The sequence below is a fragment of the Erythrolamprus reginae genome, chromosome 1 (assembly GCF_031021105.1).
Source record: "Erythrolamprus reginae isolate rEryReg1 chromosome 1, rEryReg1.hap1, whole genome shotgun sequence".
Lineage (NCBI taxonomy): Eukaryota > Metazoa > Chordata > Lepidosauria > Squamata > Dipsadidae > Erythrolamprus > Erythrolamprus reginae.
The window spans coordinates 7,378,937-7,401,810 of record NC_091950.1 but is presented as its reverse complement, the minus strand read 5'-3'; the positions used below and the strand labels follow the sequence as shown (position 1 = coordinate 7,401,810).

Sequence of the window (22,874 nt, the reverse complement as noted above, 5' to 3'; positions counted from 1 at the left end):
GACAAGGACCAGAAAATACCAGTGGTAATAAATGACACAGTGCTAAATGATAGCAACATCAGGAAGAATGAATTATATTAGATTTAGATTTAGATTTATTAGATTTGTATGCTGCCCCTCTCCGAAGACTCAGGGCAGCTCACAACAATGATACAAAACACAGAGTACATATCGAATATTAGATAAAAAATGAAATTTAAAACCCATAAATATTAAAAACAATAGTTACTGTACAATCACACGATTGTCATGTATTACAGTCAGGAAAAAAGGTGGTGGCGGGGGAAGATATACTTATTCCCCCCCATGCCTGGTGACATAGATAGGTCTTCAACATCTTGTGGAAGGCGGGAAAAGTAGGGGCAATTCGAATCTCTGGGGAGAGTTGATTCCAGAGGGCCGGGGCAACCACAGAGAAGGTCTTCCCCTGGGTCCCGCCAAACAACATTGTTTAGTTGACGGGACTCAGAGAAGGCCAACTTTGTGGGACCTGATTGGCTGCTGGGATTTGTGCGGCAGAAGGCAGTCCTGCAGGTATTCTGGTCCGATGCCATGTAGGGCTTTATAGGTCATTACCAACACTTTGAATTGCGCCCGGAAACTGATCGGCAACCAGTGCAGGCCGCGGAGCATTGGCAAAACGTGGGCAGATCTTGGAAGCCCCACGATAGCTCTCACAGCTGCATTCTGCATGATCTGAAGTTTCCAAACACTTTTCAAAGGTAGCCCCATGCAGAGAGCATTGCAATAGTCGAACCTCAAGGTGATGAGGCGTAAGTGACTGTGAGCAATGACTCCCTATCTAAATAGTGCTGCAACTGGTGCACCAGGTGGACCTGGGCAAATGTCCTCCTTGCCACAGCTGAAAGATGGTGCTCTAATGTTAGCTGTGGATCAAGGAGGATGCCCAAGTTGCGTACCCTCTCCAAGGGGCTCAATAACTCCCCCCGGGTAATGGACGGACAGATGGAATTGTCCATGGGAGGCAAGACCCACAGCCACTACGTCTTGTCAGGGTTGAGCTTCAGCCTGTTGACACCCATCCAGACCCCAACAGCCTCCAGGCACCGGCACATACAGTATGAGAAGCTGAAGAAATATCAGGGACTGAAGGACTAACCGGAAAGGAGGTGGAATATAATTAAATTGGTTTCAGTGTTGGTAGAAGCACGTGATGTTGTGACTTCTAAGCTGGGAGAGTGACTTCAAGAGATCCCAGGAAAAAATATCAGAACTCTCTGTCCAACAGAGTGCAGTGGTAGGAACAACTCCGATCCTTCAGAAACTCTGTAGAGGGCCCAAGACTCAGGGAGATGCATACCAGAATGAGAAGGGGATTTATATAATTTATCTTATATCTTATAGATTTATATACTAGCAGCTGGATACCCATGCTTCATTACAAACCTATGTGAGCAGGCTTGATAAATTGACAGTTAAAACTTGATGTAAAATGTACAACTCCTTAGCATCAAAGCATGGCAGTTGCAACAGAATTCTTTTCAGGAGGGAAGGGTGAGTAGAAGGATGTCTAAACTCACAGTCTGCAGCCCAGATAAGTCACACACTGGCAATGGTCATGCCCAGTTTAGCAAAGGAAAAGCATCAGAGCATGTTAATATAAGGCAATTGGCAGTTGCAACTGAGTTCTTTTCAGGTGGGAAGGAGGAGTAGAATGTCTGAACTCATAGCCCACAGGTTGGATGACTCATGCACTGGCCATGCCCCCACCTGGTTTAGCAAAGGGGTAGCATCACAGTGTGTTAATATCAGGTAACTGGCAGTTAGAACAGAGTTCTTTTCATGTGGTGAGGAGTAGTAGAACATCTAACTCCTTACCATCAGAGCATGTTAATTAATATAATACTGCATAAGAAATACTAATGATCTGATGGTCATTTTGAAAAAAAAACACCCTTTCTTAGAAGCCAAGAGGAACATACATGCCAAGGCAGTCCCTCTCTCCCATATTTGGGTATACCAGGTGATTACACAGAAAAACACATATAACCCCTCCCCTGATTTAGCTGATACAGGAGGAGAACTTGTGCTAAAGTTAAATGGATAGGGCAATAGCTTTCCATTGCAATTATCAGAGGAACAGTAATTTATAATGAATCCCCAATGGATTTCTACACTCACAAATCTTCAAACATAAAACCAGTTTAAAAAGTATGCACTGAGGTCTCCCAGTGGAGGCAGGACATATCGTCTTGAAAAGAACAGCTCCTGATTTCAGTGAGACTCAGCAGGTTTTAGTTTTCTCTTTGGTCACAGACCGGACATAGATAAGAAGAATCATAGTTGATATCAATTTGGCCTGGGGCCATCCAGGTGACACATCCTCTCTCTATGGTGCTAAGCCTCTGGTGAGGTTTGAAATGCTACCTGCAATTGAGCTTCTGCACAAACCTTGATTTCTGATCTAGGAGCGAAAAAGACAGAACATAAAATAACAGAGATGGGATGGAACTTTGAGGTATTCCAGTCCAACTCCCTGCTTCAACAGGAGATGCTATACAATTCCAGACAAATAGCTGCCAGTTTTCTTTTTGAAAGCCTCCAGCAATGGAGCACCCACAACTTCTGAAGGCAACTTCTGTTCCATTGGTTGATTTCTCTCTGAATTTCTTTTTAATTCTAGATTAAAAGCAAAACCTTTGATACGGTTCCACATAAAGAGCTGATAGATAAATTAGTGAAGATTGGACTTAATCCGTGGATAGTTCAATGGATTTGCAGCTGGCTGAAGCGTAGACATCAGAGAGATATTGTTAATGGCGAGTATTCTGAGCAGAGACAGGTTGCAAGCGGTGTGCCAGAAGGGTCTGTTCTGGGTCCTATTCTTTTTAATATGTTTGTGAGTGACATAGGGGAAGGTTTGGTAGGGAAGGTTTGCCTATTTGCCGATGACTCTAAAGTGTGCAATAGGGTTGATATTCCTGGAGGGGTCTGTAATATGGTAAATGATTTAGCTTTACTAGATAAATGGTCAAAGAAATGGAAACTGCAGTTTAATGTTTCCAAATGTAAAATAATGCACTTGGGGAAAAGGAATCCTCAATCTGAATATTTTATTGGCAGTTCTGTGTTAGCAACAACTTCAGAAGAAAACGATTTAGGGGTTGTGATTTCTGACAGTCTCAAAATGGGTGAACAGTGCAGTCAGGTGGTAGAGAAAGCAAGTAGGCTGCTTGACTGTATAGCTAGAGGTATAACAAGCAGGAAGAGGGCGATTATGATCCCGCTATATAGAGTGCTGGTGAGACCACATTTGGAATACTGTGTTCAGTTCTGGAGACCTCATCTACAAAAGATATTGACAAAATTGAACGGGTCCAAAGACGGGCTACAAGAATGGTGGAAGGTCTTAGGCATAAATCGTATCAGAAAAGACTTAATGAACTCAATCTGTATAGTCTGGAGGACAGACGGAAAAGGGGGGACATGATCAAAACATTTAAATAGGGTTAAATAAGGTTCAGGGGGGAAGTGTTTTTAATAGGAAAGTGAACACAAGTACAAGGGGACACAATCTGAAGTTAGTTGGGGGAAAGATCAAAAGCAACATGAGAAAATATTATTTTACTGAAAGAGTAGTAGATCCTTGGAACAAACTTCCAGCAGATGTGGTAGATAAATCCACAATAACTGAATTTAAACATGCCTGGGATAAAAATAGATCCATTGTAAGATAAAATACAGAAAATAGTAGAAGGGCAGACTAGATAGATCATGAGGTTTTTTTCTGCCGTCAGTCTTCTATGTTTCTATGTTTCTATGATTGCTTCTTGTCTTGATTAGTTTCCCATATTTTATTTCTCATTTTACCTTTTGGTGCTTTGGAAAATAGTTTTTACTTTATAAGAGCCTCTCAAGTGTTAAAACACTGGCATCGTGTCTCCCCTAGTCCTTCTTTGCATATCAATGCTAAGAGCAATAACACTGTTCTTATATACCACTTCACAGTATTTTACAGCCCTCTATAAGTGATTTACATGGTCAGCATATTTCCCCTAACAATCTGGGTCCTCATTTTACTAATGATGGAAGGCTGAGTCAACCTTGAGCCAATGAGAATCAAACTGCTGGCAGTCAGCAGAATTAGCCCACAGTACTGCTTTCTAACCACTGTGCCACATCAGCTCATTAGACTGGAGATGCCCAATTCCTATAACCATTCTTCAACCTAATCATTTTTTCTTGTCATTCTCTGTACTGTTTCCAGAGTCTTAACATCTGTTTTTATATTGTGCTGAATGACAAGAATGACTGAGCTGTTGTATCTGTTGCTGATCTTCTGGCTCCTGCCTCCAGCTGCTGCTGAGAGAAGGCCAATCATATGTGTGTTGACAGCCTCTTTACAGGGAAAATGGGACAATTACAATCATGGTGATCTCATTGTTGGTGGGGATTTACATCTGCAAACTTTTGTTTCCATCAGTGTCTTAAACTTTCAACAAGACCCATCCCGGCAATATTTCATAACACCGTAAGTTTCATTGGAATGGATCGATGTACATTATTATTTGCTTTGTTTTGAATTTAAGGACTTATTTCAGAAATATTGTTTTCTGATGATGTTTGCAATGTTCAAATCGGTGTGCCTTTCTCAATAAGCAACCATGCTCATAAAATAGTCCTTCTTTTCATTAATATAGACATACACATTTCCAGCAACTGTTCTTCCTATATTTTAGCCTTCAGTCCCCTAATCGTCTCTGCATTCTTTCTAGAGACATCTTAAAATCATGGTGTTCAAAACTGGATGCAATATTCCAAATGTGTTTTTATCAAGGTATTATAAAATGAGAGCAATCATGGGCTTCCCTAGGTATGCCCATGTCACACCAACACTCCGCAGTCTGCACTGGCTGCCGATTAGTTTCCAGTCACAATTCAAAATGTTGGTTGTGACCTATAAAGCCCTTCATGGCATCGGGCCAGAATATCTTCAAGACCACCTTCTGCCGCACGAATCCCAGCGACTGGTTAGGTCCCACAGAGTGGGCCTTCTCCCAGTCCCATCGACTAAACAATGTCATCTGGCGGGACCCAGAGGAAGAGCCTTCTCTGTGGCGGCCCCGTCCATCTGGAATCAGCTCCCCCCAGAGATTAGAATTGCCCACACCCTCCTTGCCTTTCGTAAGCTAGTTAAAACCCACCTCTGCCGCCAGACATGGCGGAATTAAGATTCCCTTTCCCCCTAGGCCTTTACAATTTTATGCATAGTATGTTTGTATGTATGTTTGTGTTTTTTAATAAGAGTTTTTTAAGGGATTTTTAAATTATTAGATTTGTTGTTGTGAGCTGGCCCGAATCTACGGAAAGGGGTGGCATACAAATAGATAGATAGATAGATAGATAGATAGATAGATAGATAGATAGATAGATAGATAGATAGATAGATAGATAATGAAGTGGTATTAACACTTCATGTGAACTTAATTCTATTCTATCTTCTCCAAGAGAGAACCAAAATGAATACAGTGTAGAGGCATAATGAGGAAAGATTATAGCTGCTGGAACAAAATGAAGAAGGGAGGAACAACAGAGTGATACACAGGGTCCACAACAGGGACAGACAGGATTTCTTCCTTCTAAAATAGAGAATACCCAACGAAACTAGACTTACAATCCTGGGTCTTGAAAGCTTAGAACTATGATGCCTTAAACATGATCTAAGTATTGCCAACAAGATCATATGCTGCAATGTCCTGCCTGTCAAAGACTACTTCAGCTTCAGCTTCAACCACAACAACCCAAGAGCACACAACAGATTCAAGCTTAATGTTAGCCACTCCAAACTTGACTGTAAAAAATACGACTTTAGTAATCGGGTTGTCGAAGCGTGGAACTCCTTATCGGACTCTGTAATATCATCCCCTAACCTCCAATACTTTACCCTTAGACTATCCACAGTTGACCTCTCCAGATTCCTAAGAGGTCAGTAAGGGGTGTACATTAGCACACTAGAGTGCCTTCTGTCCCCTGTCCTATAGTCTCTCCTATATCTCATATATCTTCTCTACTATATCCTCTATAACCTTCATTGTGTATTATTATGTATTGGACAAAATAAAACAAACAAACAAACAAATAAATAAACAAACAAACAAACAAATAAATAAATAAATAAATGAATAAAATAAAAAGCCAACAAATTCTAATCAAGGAATATCCTTAAAAAAACCTCCATAGGCAATGGAAGCTGGGGATTTCTGCTCCAAAGACACTACAAAAGATAAGGGAAATTCTACAAGGATATATAAGTTTTCCTGCAATATTCCCCAATGTTTTTCTCACTATAGTGTTGAAACCAAGAATTACCAGCAGTTCCTGGCCTTGCTGTTTTCAGTCAAAGAGATCAACAAGGATTCAAATCTCCTTCCAAATATCACTCTTGGCTTCCACATCTATGACAACTGCCAGATTCAGAGGAATATTTCATTAATCAGCCTCTCCCTTCTCTCTACACGAGGACAAATGGTTCCAGGTTATAAATGTGACAGGCAGGACACACTGCTCTCTATCATTGGAGGGCATAATTCCAAATCCTCAATCCAGATGGCCTCCATCTTCAGCATCTTCAAGGTCCCACAGGTAAGAGGGCTTCACTCTATACAGTATGAAGTACAAAAACAATAGAATACAGAGAGAAGTCAAACATGTTTTGGAGTTACCTATTAATTATTTATGTATTTTATTTTATTTATTTTATTTATTATTAGAGTTGAAAGGGACCTTACAGGTCATCAAGTTCAACCCCCTGCCTGAGCAGGAAATCCTACATCACCCCAGCCAAATGGCAGTCCAATCTCCTCTTGAAAGTGTCCAAAGTTGGGGAGTCCACAACCTCCGCTGGCAGGCCATTCCACTGGTTGATTGCTCTCACTGTCAGGAAATTCTTTCTTATCTCCAGGTTGAATCTTTCCTTGGTCAGTTTCCAACCGTTGTTCCTCATCCGGCCCTCTGGTGCCCTGGAAAACAGTTTGTCCCCCTCTTCTCTGTGGCAAACCCTCCAGTACCTGTATACAGCTATTCTGTCCCCCCTAGCCCTTCTTTTTACTAGACTATCTATGCCCAGTTCCAGCAATCTTTCCTCGTATAACCTGGTCTCTAGTCCCCTTATCATTTTAGTTGCTCTTTTCTGCACCTCTCTAGAGTCTCTATATCTTTTTTGAAGTGTGGTGACCAGAACTGGATGCAATACTCCAAGTGCGGTCTGACCAGGGCCTTATAGAGTGGTATTATTAGCTCTCTGGTCTTATATGGTAAAATCAGAGATTATGTGTTTAAATACAGGTCCAAGAGAATAGATAGAAATTAGGAAGGAGTCTGGATTGAAGCTGGGACTAAAGAAAATGAATTTTTTGGGAGTACAGTTATTAAGAAATCTGGAGAAAATAGTGGGGGTTAATTATAGACAGATGTGGAGGAAAATGATAAAACAGATGAAGAGTTGGAAAGAGATTAAGAAGAAGGCAAAGATAAGGGCATTAAAATGAAAATTATTCCTAAAATGATGTATCTGTTTCGGGTATTGCCAGGTATTCTACCAGTGGCAAAATTAAAGGAATGGGATAGAAGATTAAACTATAGGTAGAAGAAGATAAAAGACCAAGAATAAGGAAAAATTGGCTAATAGACATGTCACAACGAGGCAAAATATATAACATGGGTCTGTATCTAAAATGGGGGGAACTTTATGTTTACTATTCATAATTCGACAGCCTGAGTGCTGGGGTAATCAAACACACAACGGGGAGCCTTAAAGTCACCGTAAGACTTTACTTTGTCTTTGAGAGAAGAATCCCTCTTCTTTCAGCTCGGTGTTGGCTTTGAGTTCTCTCAGGGAGACAGAAGAGTTTATCCTTCCTTCTTCCGGATTAACCCCAATGAATTTCCACAGTATGTGGGTTTAGTCCAGCTGCTCCTGCATTTCCAGTGGAACTGGGTTGGGCTGCTGGCTTCTAAGGATGACAGGGGAGAACGTTTCATCTCAACTCTGATACCAATGCTCAAGAAGAAGGAGATCTGTCTAGCCTTCATGGAAGTCTTTACATTTCATAATTTGATTACTAGAATATTCAAATCACAATTTGTTTTCAATGATTGGTTTAAAGCTGAAGTGCTTATTCTTTTTGGAGAGTCCAGTAGTAGCACCTATGTACAGTTGGCTGCATCTATTCAAGAGCAATTGAGAATAAAATCATTTCAAAACGTTTGGATCTTGATTTCTCATTCAAAACTTACTGTGAAGGGATATCAAAGCCTACTGACAGTAATGAAACCCTTTCATGGGGCTTTGCATTTTAGAGATCATACCAGTGATTTATCAGAATTCAGTCAATTCTTCCTGTCTTTGGACCCTTTGAATCTGCAAGGGAACTCCTTTCTCCCACTATGGTGGGAGTCGGTCTTTGACTGCAAGATCCAACAATCAAGCCACAAGCCTCAAAAGGGGAAACAGCCATGTACAGGAAAAGAGAATTTACAGGAAATACCATCTTTAATTTTTGAAAGAAGCATGACAGGTGAAAGTTACAATGTCTATAATGCCATTTATGCTGTGGCACATGCTTTACATTCAATGGGTGGATCCGGAGTGAGACCAGCCATGATGAGGCTCGGAAAGAAGATCTCAAGTGTCCAATCATGGCAGGTAATTTCTGGGACTCCTTATGTACGTCGTACAGAGGATGCTGTTGGGTCCTGGATGGGTGTCAACAAACTCAAACTCAACCCAGACAAGACGGAGTGGCTGTGGGTCTTGCCTCCCAAGGACAATTCCATCTGTCCGTCCATTACCCTGAGGGGGGGAACTACTGACCCCCTCAGAGAGGGTTCGCAACTTGGGCGTCCTCCTCGATCCACAGCTGACATTGGAACATCATCTTTCGGCTGTGGCAAGGAGGGCATTTGCCCAGGTTTGCCTGGTGCACCAGTTGCGGCCCTATTTGGACAGGGTGTCATTGCTCACAGTCACTCATGCCCTCATCACCTCGAAGTTCGATTACTGCAACGCTCTCTACATGGGGCTACCTCTGAAAAGTGTTCGGAAACTTCAGATCGTGCAGAACGCAGCCGCGAGAGCCATTGTGGGGCTTCCTAGATTCGCCCACGTTTCTTCAACACTCTATGGCTTGCATTGGCTGCCTATCAGTTTCCGGTCACAATTCAAAGTGCTGGTCATGACCTTTAAAGCCCTACATGGCAATGGACCAGATTACCTCCGGAACCGCCTGCTACCGCACAAATCCCAGCGACCGATAAGGTCCCACAGAGTTGGCCTTCTCCAGGTCCCGTCGACTAAACAATGTCATTTGGCGGGCCCCAGGGGAAGAGCCTTCTCTGTGGTGGCCCCAGCCCTCTGGAACCAACTCCCCCCGGAGATTAGAACTGCCCCCACCCTCCCTGTCTTTCGTAAACTACTCAAGACTCATTTATACCACCAGGTATGGGGGAGTTGAGATAGGTCTTCCCCCTAGGCCATTACAAGTTATGCATGGTATGTTTGTGTATATGTTTGGTTTTATAATAGGGGTTTTTAGTTGTTTTTTATTATTGGATTGTACATGTTGTGTTTGTACATTGTTGTTAGCCGCCCCGAGTCTGCGGAGAGGGGCGGCATACAAATCCACTTAAAAACTGAATTGAACAAACTCAAAGATGTATTAATTTCTAATGGATTCGAAAGGAAAACAATCACAAACCTAATCAAAAAAGAGACACCCCCTAAAAATCAAGATCAAGAACAGGACAATGGTACCACCCTCCTCCCTTACATCAAGGGCACCACAGACAAAATTAGTAAAATTCTGCACAAACATAACATCAAAACTTCATTTTTCACTAACCAAAAAATATCAAATATCCCAAGTAACCCAAAAGATAAAATCCAATTAGAACACCAAGGAATCTATGAAATTACCGTATTTTTCGCTCTATAAGATGCACCTGCTGATAAGACGCACCTAGTTTTTAGAGGAGGAAAATAGAAAAAAAATATTTTGAGCCAAAAAGTAGGCTAAAATATTTATTACAATAACACTGCCCTAGGGGAATTGGGAAAATATACAAACAAGCCCCCCTCTCTCTTTCTTTCTATCTCTCCCTCTTTCTCTCTACCTTTCTTTCTCTTTCTCTCTCTCCCTTTCTCTGTCCCTCTCTTTCTTTCTCTCTGTCCCTCTTTCTTTCTCTCTGTCCCTCTCTTTCTTTCTCTCTGTCCCTCTCTTTCTTTCTCTCTGTCCCTCTCTTTCTTTCTCTCTGTCCCTCTTTCTCTCTGTCCCTCTCTTTCTTTCTCTCTGTCCCTCTCTTTCTTTCTCTCTGTCCCTCTTTCTTTCTCTCTGTCCCTCTCTTTCTTTCTCTCTGTCCCTCTCTTTCTTTCTCTCTGTCCCTCTCTTTCTTTCTCTCTGTCCCTCTTTCTCTCTGTCCCTCTCTTTCTTTCTCTCTGTCCCTCTCTTTCTCTCTGTCCCTCTTTCTTTCTCTCTCTTATCTCTCCTTCTCTCACTCACTCTCTTTGTATCTCTCTCTTTCTCTCTCTCCTTCTCTATCTCTCCCTCTTTCTCTCTCCCCCTTTCTATCTCTCCTCTCCCTTTCTCTGTCCCTCTATTTCTTTCTCTCTGTTCTTCTCTTTCTTTCTCTCTGTCCCTCTTTCTTTCTCTCTGTCCCTCTCTTTCTTTCTTTCTCTATGTCCCTCTTTCTTTCTCTCTGTCCCTCTCTTTCTTCTCTCTGCCCCTCTCTTTCTTTCTCTCTGTCCCTCTTTCTTTCTCTCTGTCCCTCTCTTTCTTTCTGTCCCTCTCTTTCTTTCTTTCTCTCTGTCCCTCTTTCTTTCTCTTATCTCTCCTTCTCTCACTCACTCTCTTTGTATCTCTCTCTTTCTCTCTCTCCTTCTCTATCTCTCCCTCTTTCTCTCTCCCCCTTTCTATCTCTCCTCTTCCTTTCTCTCTCTTTCTTTCTCCCTTATTTTTTCTGTTTTTCTCCTGTGGGCGGTTTAGGGCCCCTCAAACCCCGACGACCTCGCCCCCGGATCCTGGCCGGGACAGGGCAGCTTCCTCTGACAGGCGCCGCGCGGGGCCGAGGGGGCTCAGCAGGAGGTGCAGCGGCGGGCGGAGAGAGGGAAGGGGGGCAGCGGCGTCCCTCCTGGCCTTGGCGGGCCACCCGACCCTCCCCACCTCCTGCAAACGCGGCGGGCGGCGAGCAAACAGCTGGCTCCGGCGGGCGCGGGGCTTGGCTGGCTGGCTGGTGGGGGGAGCGCCGCTGGTGGTGCGAAGGGAGACCCTCCTCCGGGAGGGAGGGGGCCAGGCAGCAGCTAGCCAGCCGAGTTCGCAGCCAAACTTTGCACAGGCGGCGGCCGGCTGCGAGCGACTGGCTGGGTTTTGGGTCTTCGAGACCTCCCCGCCTCCTGAAGCGATTCCCGTAGCCTTCCCAAAGGCTCGGAACCGCCAACGCTCCTCCGGTGCCGCTCCGCCTCCTAAACCTGCGGGGTGGAGGCGTCCCCCGGCCCAGCACTTCCGGAGGCCGAAAGGCGCGGCTCTCTTCGGGGTTGGGAAGAGGAGAGGCGGCGACAGAGGCGGTGGTCTCCAGATGAGTATATCACCGCCGCCCCCCCTCTGCTCCAGCGCCTCCCCCCCTCCCTGCCTGCATCTTCGCTCCATAAGACGTGGCTGATTTTTCATCCTACTTTGGGAGGAAAAAAACTGCGTCTTATGGAGCGAAAAATACGGTACTTGCAAAACATGTGCAGCCACATACATTGGACAAACCAATCGAAGAGTAAGTGCACGCATTGCAGAACATAAGAATGCAGTTAAAAAAGAAGAAAAGACTTCCTCCCTTGTCCAGCACATTAAAAAAACAGGGCACGAAATTGACTTTGAAAAAACTAAATTACTTTCCAAAACAGAAAATTTATATAGAAGAATTACTTTAGAAGCTATAGAGATTGAGAAACACCCCCTTTGCATGAATAAAAGAGATGATACGTCCCGCCTACCAGAGATTTGGAAACCAGCCTTAAACAAAAAAACACTTCATAATAATCACCATGTCAATCCTTCTAATAATTATGATTGCACCAAAACTTTTTCAGCTTCAACCACAACAATACACGAGCACACAACAGATACAAACTCAAAGTGAACTGCTCCAAAATTGACTTTACCCTTAGATTTTAGCAACAAAGTGATTAATTCCTGAAACTCACTACCTGACTCTGTGATTTCATCTCCTAACCCCAAAAACTTTCCCCTTAGGCTGTCCACTGTTGACCTTACCTGATTCCTAAGATGTCAGTAAGGGGAATGCATAAGAGCACCAGAATGCCTACCGTCCCTGTCTTAATGTTTCCTCTTATCAGTACCCATCTTATGTATATAAACAATGTTGTATCTATGTATATCACCAATACGTACTTGAGTAAACAAACAAACAAACAAACAAACAAACAAACAAACAAGATCCTAAGATTTTCAGAAGTCTTTAATGGTCCTGTGACAGAGAACCTTGTCTGGGTTTCATGGAGAGGCCATACTTCAGATCGTGCAGAATGCGGCCACGAGAGCCATCGTGGGGTTGGCTGCCGATCAGTTTCCGGTCACAATTCAAAGTGTTGGTAATGACCTTTAAAGCCCTACATGGCAGTGGACCAGAATACCTCCGGAACTGCCTTCTACTGCACGAATCCCAGCGGCCAATAAGGTCCCACAGAGTTGGCCTTCTCCGGGTCCCGTCGACCAAACAATGTCGTTTGGTGGGCCCCAGGGGAAGAGCCTTCTCTGTGGCGGCCCCGGCCCTCTGGAACCAACTCCCCCCAGAGATTAGAACAGCCCCTACCCTTCTTGTCTTTTGCAAATTACTTAAGACCCACCTATATCGCCAGGCATGGGGGAACTAAGACATCCTCCCCCAGGCTTTTATATTTTATGTTTGGTATGTATGTGCTGTATGGTTTTAATTGCTGGGGTTTTATATATGTTTTTTACTATTGGATTTGTTTTATTGCTATATTGTTTTATTATTGTTGTGAGCTGCCCCGAGTCTTCGGAGAGGGGCGGCATACAAGTCCAATAAATTATTATTATTATTATTATTATTATTATTATTATTATTATTATTATTAATCATTATCATTATTATCATTATTATTATTATTATTATACCAGGCTGGAGGTGTCATCCCAAAGCAAGATGATAATTCTGCAGCATGTTTCAATAGTCCTTTAAGGGCATAGTTCCATAACCACCTCAATTTTTCTAAGTATATAGCCCTGAATCCTTCTTGTAAAAAGACATTCAACTCAATTCATTTTAGTCTTGATTTAACTTCGATGGCAGGTCTGTGAAACTTGCAGCTCACGGGCCAGATGCATTATGCATGGCCAGGCCCACCCATTGTTATCTTTCTTTACCTTCCCACCAAAGTGGTCCCTATTTTTTTTACTTGATTTTTTTACATGCTTTCAAACTTCTAGGTTGGCAGAAGGTGGGAACAAGTATGGGGAGCTCACTCCCTTACATGGTGCTAGGAATTCAAACTGCTGAACAGTTGATGGTTTGATCAACAAATTCAGCATCTTATCCACTGAGCCCCCATAGCCAAAGTAAACATATAGCCAAATAGCATTGAAGCAAAATCATACAATAAATTTTGAAGTATATCTTTATAATGTTTGTATGGAAGTATGAATGTGATGAACCTGGAGTTGAAGAAGCCAAGATACTGAATAATGATATGGAAGGAGTGCAGTCAGGTGGTAGGGAAAGCAAATAGGATGCTTGGCTGCATAGCTAGAGGTATAACAAGCAGGAAGAGGGAGATTATGATCCCACTATATAGAGTGCTGGTGAGACCACATTTGGAATACTGTGTTCAGTTCTGGAGACCTCACCTACAAAAAGATATTGACACAATTGAACGGGTCCAAAAACGGGCTACAAAAACAGTGGAAGGTCTTAAGCATAAAACGTATCAGGAAAGACTTAATGAACTCAATCTGTATAGTCTGGAGGACAGAAGGGAAAGGGGGGACATGATCGAAACATTTAAATATGTTAAAGGGTTAAATAAGGTTCAGGAGGGAAGTGTTTTTAATAGGAAAGTGAACACAAGAACAAGGGGACACAATCTGAAGTTAGTTGGGGGAAAGATCAAAAGCAACATGAGAAAATATTATTTTACTGAAAGAGTAGTAGATCCTTGGAACAAACTTCCAGCAGGCGTGGTTGGTAAATCCACAGTAACTGAATTTAAACATGCCTGGGATAAACATATATCCATCCTAAGATAAAATACAGAAAATAGTATAAGGGCAGACTAGATGGACAATGAGGTCTTTTTCTGCCATCAGACTTCTATGTTTCTAAGGAGACAAATATTTGGTGTTAATCCTGATAGCATAGACCTCTACCAAAGGAACTCCTCAAGGTTCTCAGAGATCATAATCTAAGTTGATGACCACCACAGAATGATATATGCCATGATGTCTCATGGGTAGCTTTCAGCAAGCACTCCAATTTCTGAAGATCTGTTTCATTTCAGATTCTTCCCTATTTGAAGAATGTCCAGTTCAACAACAGTGTTGGAGATGAAGTCTCCTTCTCAGAAGATGGATTGGGATCTTCTCGTTATGATATTCTGAACTGGTTTTGGTTTCCCAATCAATCTTTTGTCTCTATCAAAGTTGGGGAAATAGATCCTGGGGCTCCTCCTGGCCAGGATTTCATCTTTAATTTGGATGCAATTGTGTGGCCTGCAAAGGTGAGTTGGAATCTTCTCAGGGAAATATTCATGTTCTCCTTGGGCCACAGTTCATCCCCAGACAGAAAATAGTGAAATCATATGGCCTTCCATGAGGGCTCCATGAAAACAGTTTTATATGTGACCCATCTGAGAACTAATTTGTCTTACAAAAGATTGGGATTGAGAAATTTTTCTTGAAACACAGGAGGCAATTAGAACTTTCAAAACTTATTTCCGTGGACCAGCATCATTCAGTTGGATCCTCATGATATTTTTTGTTGCTGTTTTGGAAAACCTGTTATTCAATTCAATTCAATTCAATTTGTTAGACTTGTATGCCACCTCTCTCCAAGGACCCGGAGCGGCTCATAACATGAAATACAAACAATATGTATATAAAACTAATAGTTAAAAAAACAGTAACTAAAATCCCATTATATAAAAAACAGTCAGTCTACTCAATCACATCCATATATAACATTTAACAGTCAGAGAGGGAGGGGGCATGATCGAGCTGCCCTATGCCTGGCCGACCTAGATGGGTCTTAAGTGTCTTGCAGAAGGCGAGGAGGGTGGGGGCAGTTAGACTCTCCAAAGGGATCTGGTTATTATTATTATTATTATCATTATCATCATTATTATTATTATTATTATTATTATTATTATTATTATTAATTGGATTTGTATGCCGCCCCTCTCCGCAGACTCGGGGCGGCTAACAACAGCAGTAAAACAGTACAACAAAATCCAATACTAAAAAACAGTTAAAAACCCATTATATAAAAACCAATCATACATACAAACATACCATACATAAAATTGTGAAGGCCTAGGGGGAAAGTGTATCTTAGTTCCCCCATGCCTGGCAGCAGAGGTGGGTTTTAAGCAGCTTACGAAAGGCAAGGAGGGTGGGGGCAATTCTAATCCCCGGGGGGAGTTGGTTCCAGAGGGTCAGGGCCGCCACAGAGAAGGCTCTTCCTCTGGGTCCCACCTAACGACATTGTTTGGTTGACGGGACCTGGAGAAGGCCCACTCTGTGGGACCTAACTGGTCGCTGGGATTCGTGCAGCAGAAGGCGGTCCCTGAGATATTCTGGCCTGGTGCCATGAAGGGCTTTATAGGTCATAACCAACACTTTGAATTGTGACCGGAAACTGATCGGCAACCAATGCAGGCTGCGGAGTGTTGGAGTAACATGGGCATATTTGGGAATGCCCATGATTGCTCTCGCAGCTGCATTCTGCATGATCTGAAGTTTCCAAACACTTTTCAAAGGTAGCCCTTTCCTTTCTTTGGTTCCTTTCTTTGTACCTCAAGGGGCCAATTCCTATATCCAGCATCCATTGGTAGGCTTGGGAGTATCACTGCCCCTGACTTCCCCCTGGTTTCTGGTAGATGAAACTCATGCATTGCTTTTGAAAGCATTCAAAAGATGGAAACAAGAATGTGGGGAAAAAATGAATGAACTATGTTCATAGCTAAAGCCACTTCAAGCCTTTTCTTTTTACCGTTTAGAAAGTGCCCTTTGCCAGGTGTGGCATGAAGAGGTGCCAGGCAGGAGAGAGGAGAAGAGTTCCAGAGGGGGACCAGGTTTGCTGCTACCAATGTGCCCCTTGTCCAGAAGGCACCATTTCTAATCAGATGGGTAGGGCACTCTTCAAGTATCAATCTTCCAGTTTCAAGGAAGCCATTGATCAACATATTGATTCATTTGTCATTTCTGATATGATTAGGATTTCTAAAACTATTGATAATTTTCCGCAGAACACTTCAGTGTTTATATTTAAGCTGTCCTGCCCCACAAACCACCCTTCCCACTCCTCTGATATCTGATGCAGGATAATTTCAGGGCACAACTTATGGGTCTCCTAGGAACCTTTTCACTCCTACTTCAGCAGAAGTGATATTTTTCTGATGTGTGCTTTATTATTATTATTATTATTATTATTATTATTATTATTATTGTATGCCACCCCGAGTCTGCGGAGAGGGGCGGCATACAAATCGAAATAATAAATAAAATAAATAAATAAATTATTATTATTATTAATTGGATTTGTATGCCGCCCCTCTCCGCAGACTCAGCCGGCTAACAACAATGATAAAAACAGCATGTACAATCCAATTAATAAAACAACTAAAAACCCTTTTTATAAAAACCAAACATAGAAACATAGAAGACTGACGGCAGAAAAATACCTCATGGTCCATCTAGTCTGCCCTTATAGTATTTCCTGTATTTTATCTTACAATGGATATATGTTTATCCTAGGCATGTTTAAATTCAGTTACTGTGGATTTACCAACCACGTCTGCTGGAAGTTTGTTCCAAGGATCTACTACTCTTTCAGTAAAATAATATTTTCTCACGTTGCCTTTGATCTTTCCCCCAACTAACTTCAGATTGTGTCCCTTGTTCTTACACACAAACATACCATGCATAATTTGTAATGGCCTAGGGGGAAGGAATATCTTAACTCCCCCATGCCTGGCGATAAAGGTGGGTCTTGAGTAATTTGCAAAAGACAAGGAGGATGGGAGCCGTTCTAATCTCTGGGGGGAGTTGATTCCAGAGGGCCGGGGCCACCACAGAGAAGGCTCTTCCCCTGGGGCCCGCCAAACGCCATTTGGGTTCATGCTTTAACTTCTATTATTTATTGTTTTCCTCTTCTAGCAGACAGCATGAGCCATCTCTCATGAAATTTACAGACCTTTAGGAGAAAGAGGAGATCCATCTATCTGTGCTTGTAACTTTTTTTCTGCACAGAAAGTCTGAATGAGTGAATATGAAGTATGGAATAATGGAGTTGGAAGGGACTTTGGAGGTCTTCTAGTCCAACCCGCTGCTCAGACAAGGAACCCTATACCCATGATGGTGAATTATGACACCCTAAACCTAACCCTAACTTAATCCAAAAAATGGCTTGAGAATTGCACAATCAACATCCTGAAAATGGCCTGAAAACAACCTAGAAAACAGCCCAGAAAATGGCATGAAAACAGCCAAAAAAACAACCAAAAAGTGACATGCATGTACTGGCCAACTGATCTTCGGGTTTCCAGTGCTCTGGCTCATTCAAATGCACACACGTTCTGGTTTGGCCACTTGGTCTCGAAAAAGTTCGCAATCACTGCCCTATACCATTTCAGAAAAAATGGTTGTCCAATCTCTTCTTAAAAACTTCTAACTTCAACTTCTTGTTTAAGTAGTCACAGTTTCTGGAAGCAAGCTGTTCCACTGATTTATTTATTGTTAGAGTTGAAAGGGACCATGAAGGCCATCAAGTTCAATCCCCTGCCCAAGCAGGAACCCTATAGCACACCAGTCATGGCAGTTCAATGTTCTCTTAAAAATGTCCAGAGTGTTGGAGTTCACAACGTCCACTGGTAGGTTGTTCCATTGGTTGATCGCTCTGACCGTCAGGAAGTTCCTCATCTCTATGTTGAATCTCTCCTTGGTCAGCTTCCAGCCATTGTTCCTCGTCCAGCCCTCTGGTGCCCTGAAGAATAAAGTGATCCCCTCCTCTCTGTGACATCCCCTCGTATACTTGTAGACTGCTATCATGTCCGCTCTGGCCCTCCTTTTCTCTAGGCTATCCATGCCCAGTTCCCTTAGCCTCTCTTCGTAAGTCTTGGTTTCCAGTCCCTTAATCATCTTGGTTGCTCTTTTTTGCACCTTCTCCAGAGTTTCAATGTCTCTTTTGAGACATTTTGATTAATTGTTCTGAAAGGAAATTTTTCCTTAGTTCTCTTCTTGATTAGTTTCCATCCATTGCTTCTTGTCCTGCTTACAGTGACCGCCTTGTGTCATTGTGCTCTGGAACTTTCCCCTTTCTGTAATCAATTACCTTTAAATCACTTTTGATCAGGAAAAGAGCCTTTTCTCTTACAACACTCAGTGTACAATTGTATTTTTTAAATCTTTAAATATTTTAATTAATTGGATTATTATGATTTGTTTCACTTGTTGTGAGCCGCCCCGAGTCTTCGGAGAGGGGCGGCATACAAATCCAAATAATAAATAAATAAATAAATGTCTTTTTCTCCCCTGTTATTTTCCAGCACTAGGGGTGAAATAAAAGCAGTGTTCCAATATCTCAGAGGTTGCCAAAAAGAAGAGGGATTCAAACTATTCTCCAAAGCACCTGAGGGTAGAACAAGAAGCAATGGGTGGACTAAAGCAGGGGGTTGGACTAGAAGACCTCCAAGGTCCTTTCCAACTCTGTTTATATTATCATGTTACCACCAAGGGAGGGAGAATGACAATGGCTGATGCTCCTGAAATACTAAGCAAAGACTAAGAACTTTAATCTTATCATTTAATCTTGATTTCAGATGCAGCTCAGTGTGAACCCTGCCCAGAAGACAAGTATCCCAACAAGGACCATGACCTATGCATTGCCAAGAATCTCCACTTCCTCAGCTATCAAGAAACCATGGGATACACTTTGGCATCTATAGCTCTTTTCCTTTCTCTGATCACATCAGCAATCCTGCAGATTTTCCGTAAACATCATGACACACCAATCGTCAAGGCCAACAACCGAAATATCACCTATATCCTCCTGGTCTCCCTCCTGCTTTGTTTCCTCTGCTCCTTCCTCTTCATTGGTCGACCCAGGAAGCTCACCTGTCTCTTCCGTCAATCTGCCTTTGCCATTCTCTTCTCCCTTGCAGTTTCCTCTGTGTTGGCAAAAACTGTTATGGTGGTTCTTGCCTTTATGGCCACCAAGCCAGGGAACAGGACAAGGAAACTCTTAGGAAAACCACTGACCAACTCCATTGTCTTAGCCTGTCCCCTGATCCAAGCAGTTCTTTGTGCCATATGGCTGGGAACTTCTCCTCCATTTCCCAACATGGACTTCCAGTCCTTGGTGGGAGAGACCATCTTGGAATGTAATGAAGGCTCAGTTTCCATGTTTTACACTGTCCTTGCCTACTTGGGTTTCCTGGCCCTCATCAGTTTCTCTATGGCCTTTATGGCTAGGAAATTACCCAACAGCTTTAATGAAGCCAAGTTCATTACTTTTAGCATGTTGGTCTTTTGCAGTGTTTGGATCACCTTCCTCCCTACCTATCTGAGCACCAAAGGGAAGTCCATGGTGGTTGTGGAGATCTTCTCCATTTTGGCATCTGGAGCTGGTCTCTTGGCTTGTATCTTTTCCCCCAAATGCTACATTATCCTATTTAAACCCAATCTGAATTGTAAAGAGAATATAATGAGGCACAAACATTTCTGACTTATAGAGAGACTGGGAACTTTTGTTTTGAGTTGAGGGCATTTTTGTATTCCATCTGATTTTTTTTAAAATAGTGAAATGGGAGAGATGCTTTTTCCATTCAATATTTGTTTTCTTGTTATGTGACTAAAGATAAACTATCTGTTAATCAGCAACAATCACTCCCTCCTTGTTTGTTTCTGGCTGATCTTTCTTCTTCTTCTGAATCTTTACTGATTGTGGGAAACATCTGGAAGAACTTTTCCTTCATGCCAATTTTGAGGGAAGAGAGAAAAGGGTGCCACCTCCTTTCCTTTGCCTTTTCTCATTAGTTCTTTAGGTGGTGTTCTCTTGAGTTCTCTGGTAGACTCCTCCCCAAAATTCACAGGTACAAATTTCACACACACACACGTTTGAAAATTCAAAACAATGTTCTTTATAATGAAAATTCACTTAAACTAAGCCTTCTTTTAGTATAGCAAAGAGCACTGTCTCCAAACAAACTGGTAATTTGTACAAGTCCCTTATCAGTTTTGTGATACTTAGCTTGCAGCTGTGAAGCAATTCACAGTCCTTCTTCTTTCACAAAGTGAAACACACTTTGCCCTGGTTTAGTTTCAAAGCGGGGGGAAATCAGCACACAAAAGGTCAAAGTCAGTAAAGCAGTCACGAAACACATCGATCAGATAATCCTCCACAATGGCCAAACCCACAGGCTGCTCTTTATAGCAGCCTCACTAATTACCACAGCCCCACCCAACCACAGGGGGCCTCATTTTCTTTGATAATAATCTCTCAGTTGTTGTTGCCTATGCATCGCTCTCCGCATGCGTGGCTGTATCATTAACTCTTGTTCTGAATCCAAGGAGGAGCTAGATAATTGATCTCCTTCTGAGCTGTCTGCCACACTCTCCTCCTCCCTGTCACTCATGTCTTCTTGGTCAGAGGAGCCTTCATCAGCAGATTCCACCGGGGGCAAAACAGGCCTGCAGCATGTGGATGTCTCCCCCACATCCACAGTCCTTGGGGCAGGAGCTGGGCCAGAGCTAACCACAACAGGTGGTGTACAATACAAGCACAAAATAATGATGATTGTAACAACAATAATAACAATAACAATCAAGCTACCATGTTTCCTCAAAAATAAGACCCTGAAATTAGTGCTTGGCCTTATTTTTAGGGAGGTCTTATTATTTTGGGGCACGTGGAGCAAGATGGGTCTCCTCTTGCCATCTTACCTGTGTTCCAGCTCTGTCTCTCTAACTCTAACCATAGGGGAGGGTGGGGATCAGCTGCACATGCAGTTAAATATTTTCAGAGAAATATTATTTTTGCAGAAACACGGTAAAATACAATGTGGCAACCAAGCACAAAGTAAGATAAATCTCACAATGGGAGGTCTCCTACTCAGTGTTTTTAATAGGAAAGTGAACACAAGAACAAGCTGAGGTTAGTTGGGGGAAAGGTTAGAAGCAACGTGATAAAATATTATTTTACTGAAAGAGTAGTAGATGCTTGGAACAAACCTCCAGCAGACGTGGTTGGTAAATCCACAGTAACTGAATTTAAACATGCCTGGGATAAACATAGATCCATATAAGATAAAATACAAGAAAAAGTATAAGGACAGACTAGATGGACCAGGAGGTCTTTTTCTGCCGTCAATCTTCCATGTTTCTATGTTTCAACTGACCCAACTGACTAGCAGGAATAGCCAACACCTTAGAAGACAAGCTCAGGATCCCAAAAAATCTTTGCAGACTTGAACAATGGGCCCTATCCAATAATGAGCCCTATCCAACAAATTTAATGTGAAGAAAAGCAAGGTTATACCTCTGAGTAGGAAAAATCAAATGTACAAGCATACATTAGGTGAAATCTGACTCAAAAACAGTAACTGAGAGAGTGACCCTGGAGTTTTAGTGGACGACCACTTAAATATTTTGGCTACTGTGGCAGTAGCCAAAAAAGCTAATACAATATTTGCTTGTTCAAACCAGATTCACTTACTTGCTTGCTTGCTTGCTTGCTTACTTACTTGATTACCTACCTACCTACCTACTTATCTAACTTACTTACTTACTTACCTACCTACTCACCTACCTACCTACCTACTTACTTAATTACCTACCTACTTGCTTATTTATTTATTTACTTACTTACCTACCTAACTATCCATTTATTTATTTGTTTGCTTGTTTGTTTGTTTGTTTGTTTGTTCGTTCATTCATTCATTCATTCATTCATTCATTCATTTATTTATTTATATGCTGCCCCTCTCTGAGGACTCAGGGCGGCTTACAACATATAAAAAGAACAACAGAATGCAATAGCTAAATCTAATTAATTAAAACTAAGCGAACAATCTAAAATCCCCAATTATGTTTACATGAAACATGTTGAGAGTTTGGGAAAAGTGCAGGGAACAGGCATTGATTATCACCTTATATGCCCTTTCTCATAGGGTGGAACCAACATCCAAGTATGGGATGACACCGTCCTGCCAGCCAATGAGGACTGAGTCTGCCTAGGCCCCCATACCCCCTCTTCAGCAAAGACCGAGAAACAGACTCGACTTGTGTGATCAGTCTTAACAGTCAATAGGTAACATATTTGAAACAACCAGTGACATAAACTGTGTCCTGGAGCAGCAACCAGAGAAACTCCAGGTAGAATTGGATGTTGGCCCCACCCTATGAGAAAGGGCACTGTCAAGCCAGTGCAGAAGTTGGTGATAAATTAACAGCTTGCCACATTATCTATAGAAGACTTGATGTTTATGGAAACTTGGGAGAGAGGATTTCAGGAGGGAACAGATGCAGCCACAAAGAATTCTTTTGAGTAGTTCAAGGACACCTTATGCCCACCCACCGGGGCCGGAAGCGAAGGAAGGGCTGTCCATTCTGGCAAAA

The 22,874-nt window shown here is 42.4% G+C and overlaps 1 protein-coding gene across 1 annotated transcript; it reads left to right on the top strand.

Annotated features, from left to right (window-relative positions):
- The first annotated feature begins 903 nt into the window (after positions 1-903).
- On the top strand, positions 904-20,019 carry LOC139156453 (vomeronasal type-2 receptor 26-like). Its single transcript, XM_070732113.1, has 5 exons — positions 904-1,079; positions 6,312-6,603; positions 14,543-14,761; positions 16,259-16,388; positions 19,079-20,019. The coding sequence occupies exons 1-5, from the start codon at positions 904-906 to the stop codon at positions 19,981-19,983; spliced, it is 1,722 nt and encodes a 573-aa protein (XP_070588214.1). The 3' UTR covers positions 19,984-20,019.
- The last annotated feature ends 2,855 nt before the right edge of the window (positions 20,020-22,874 follow it).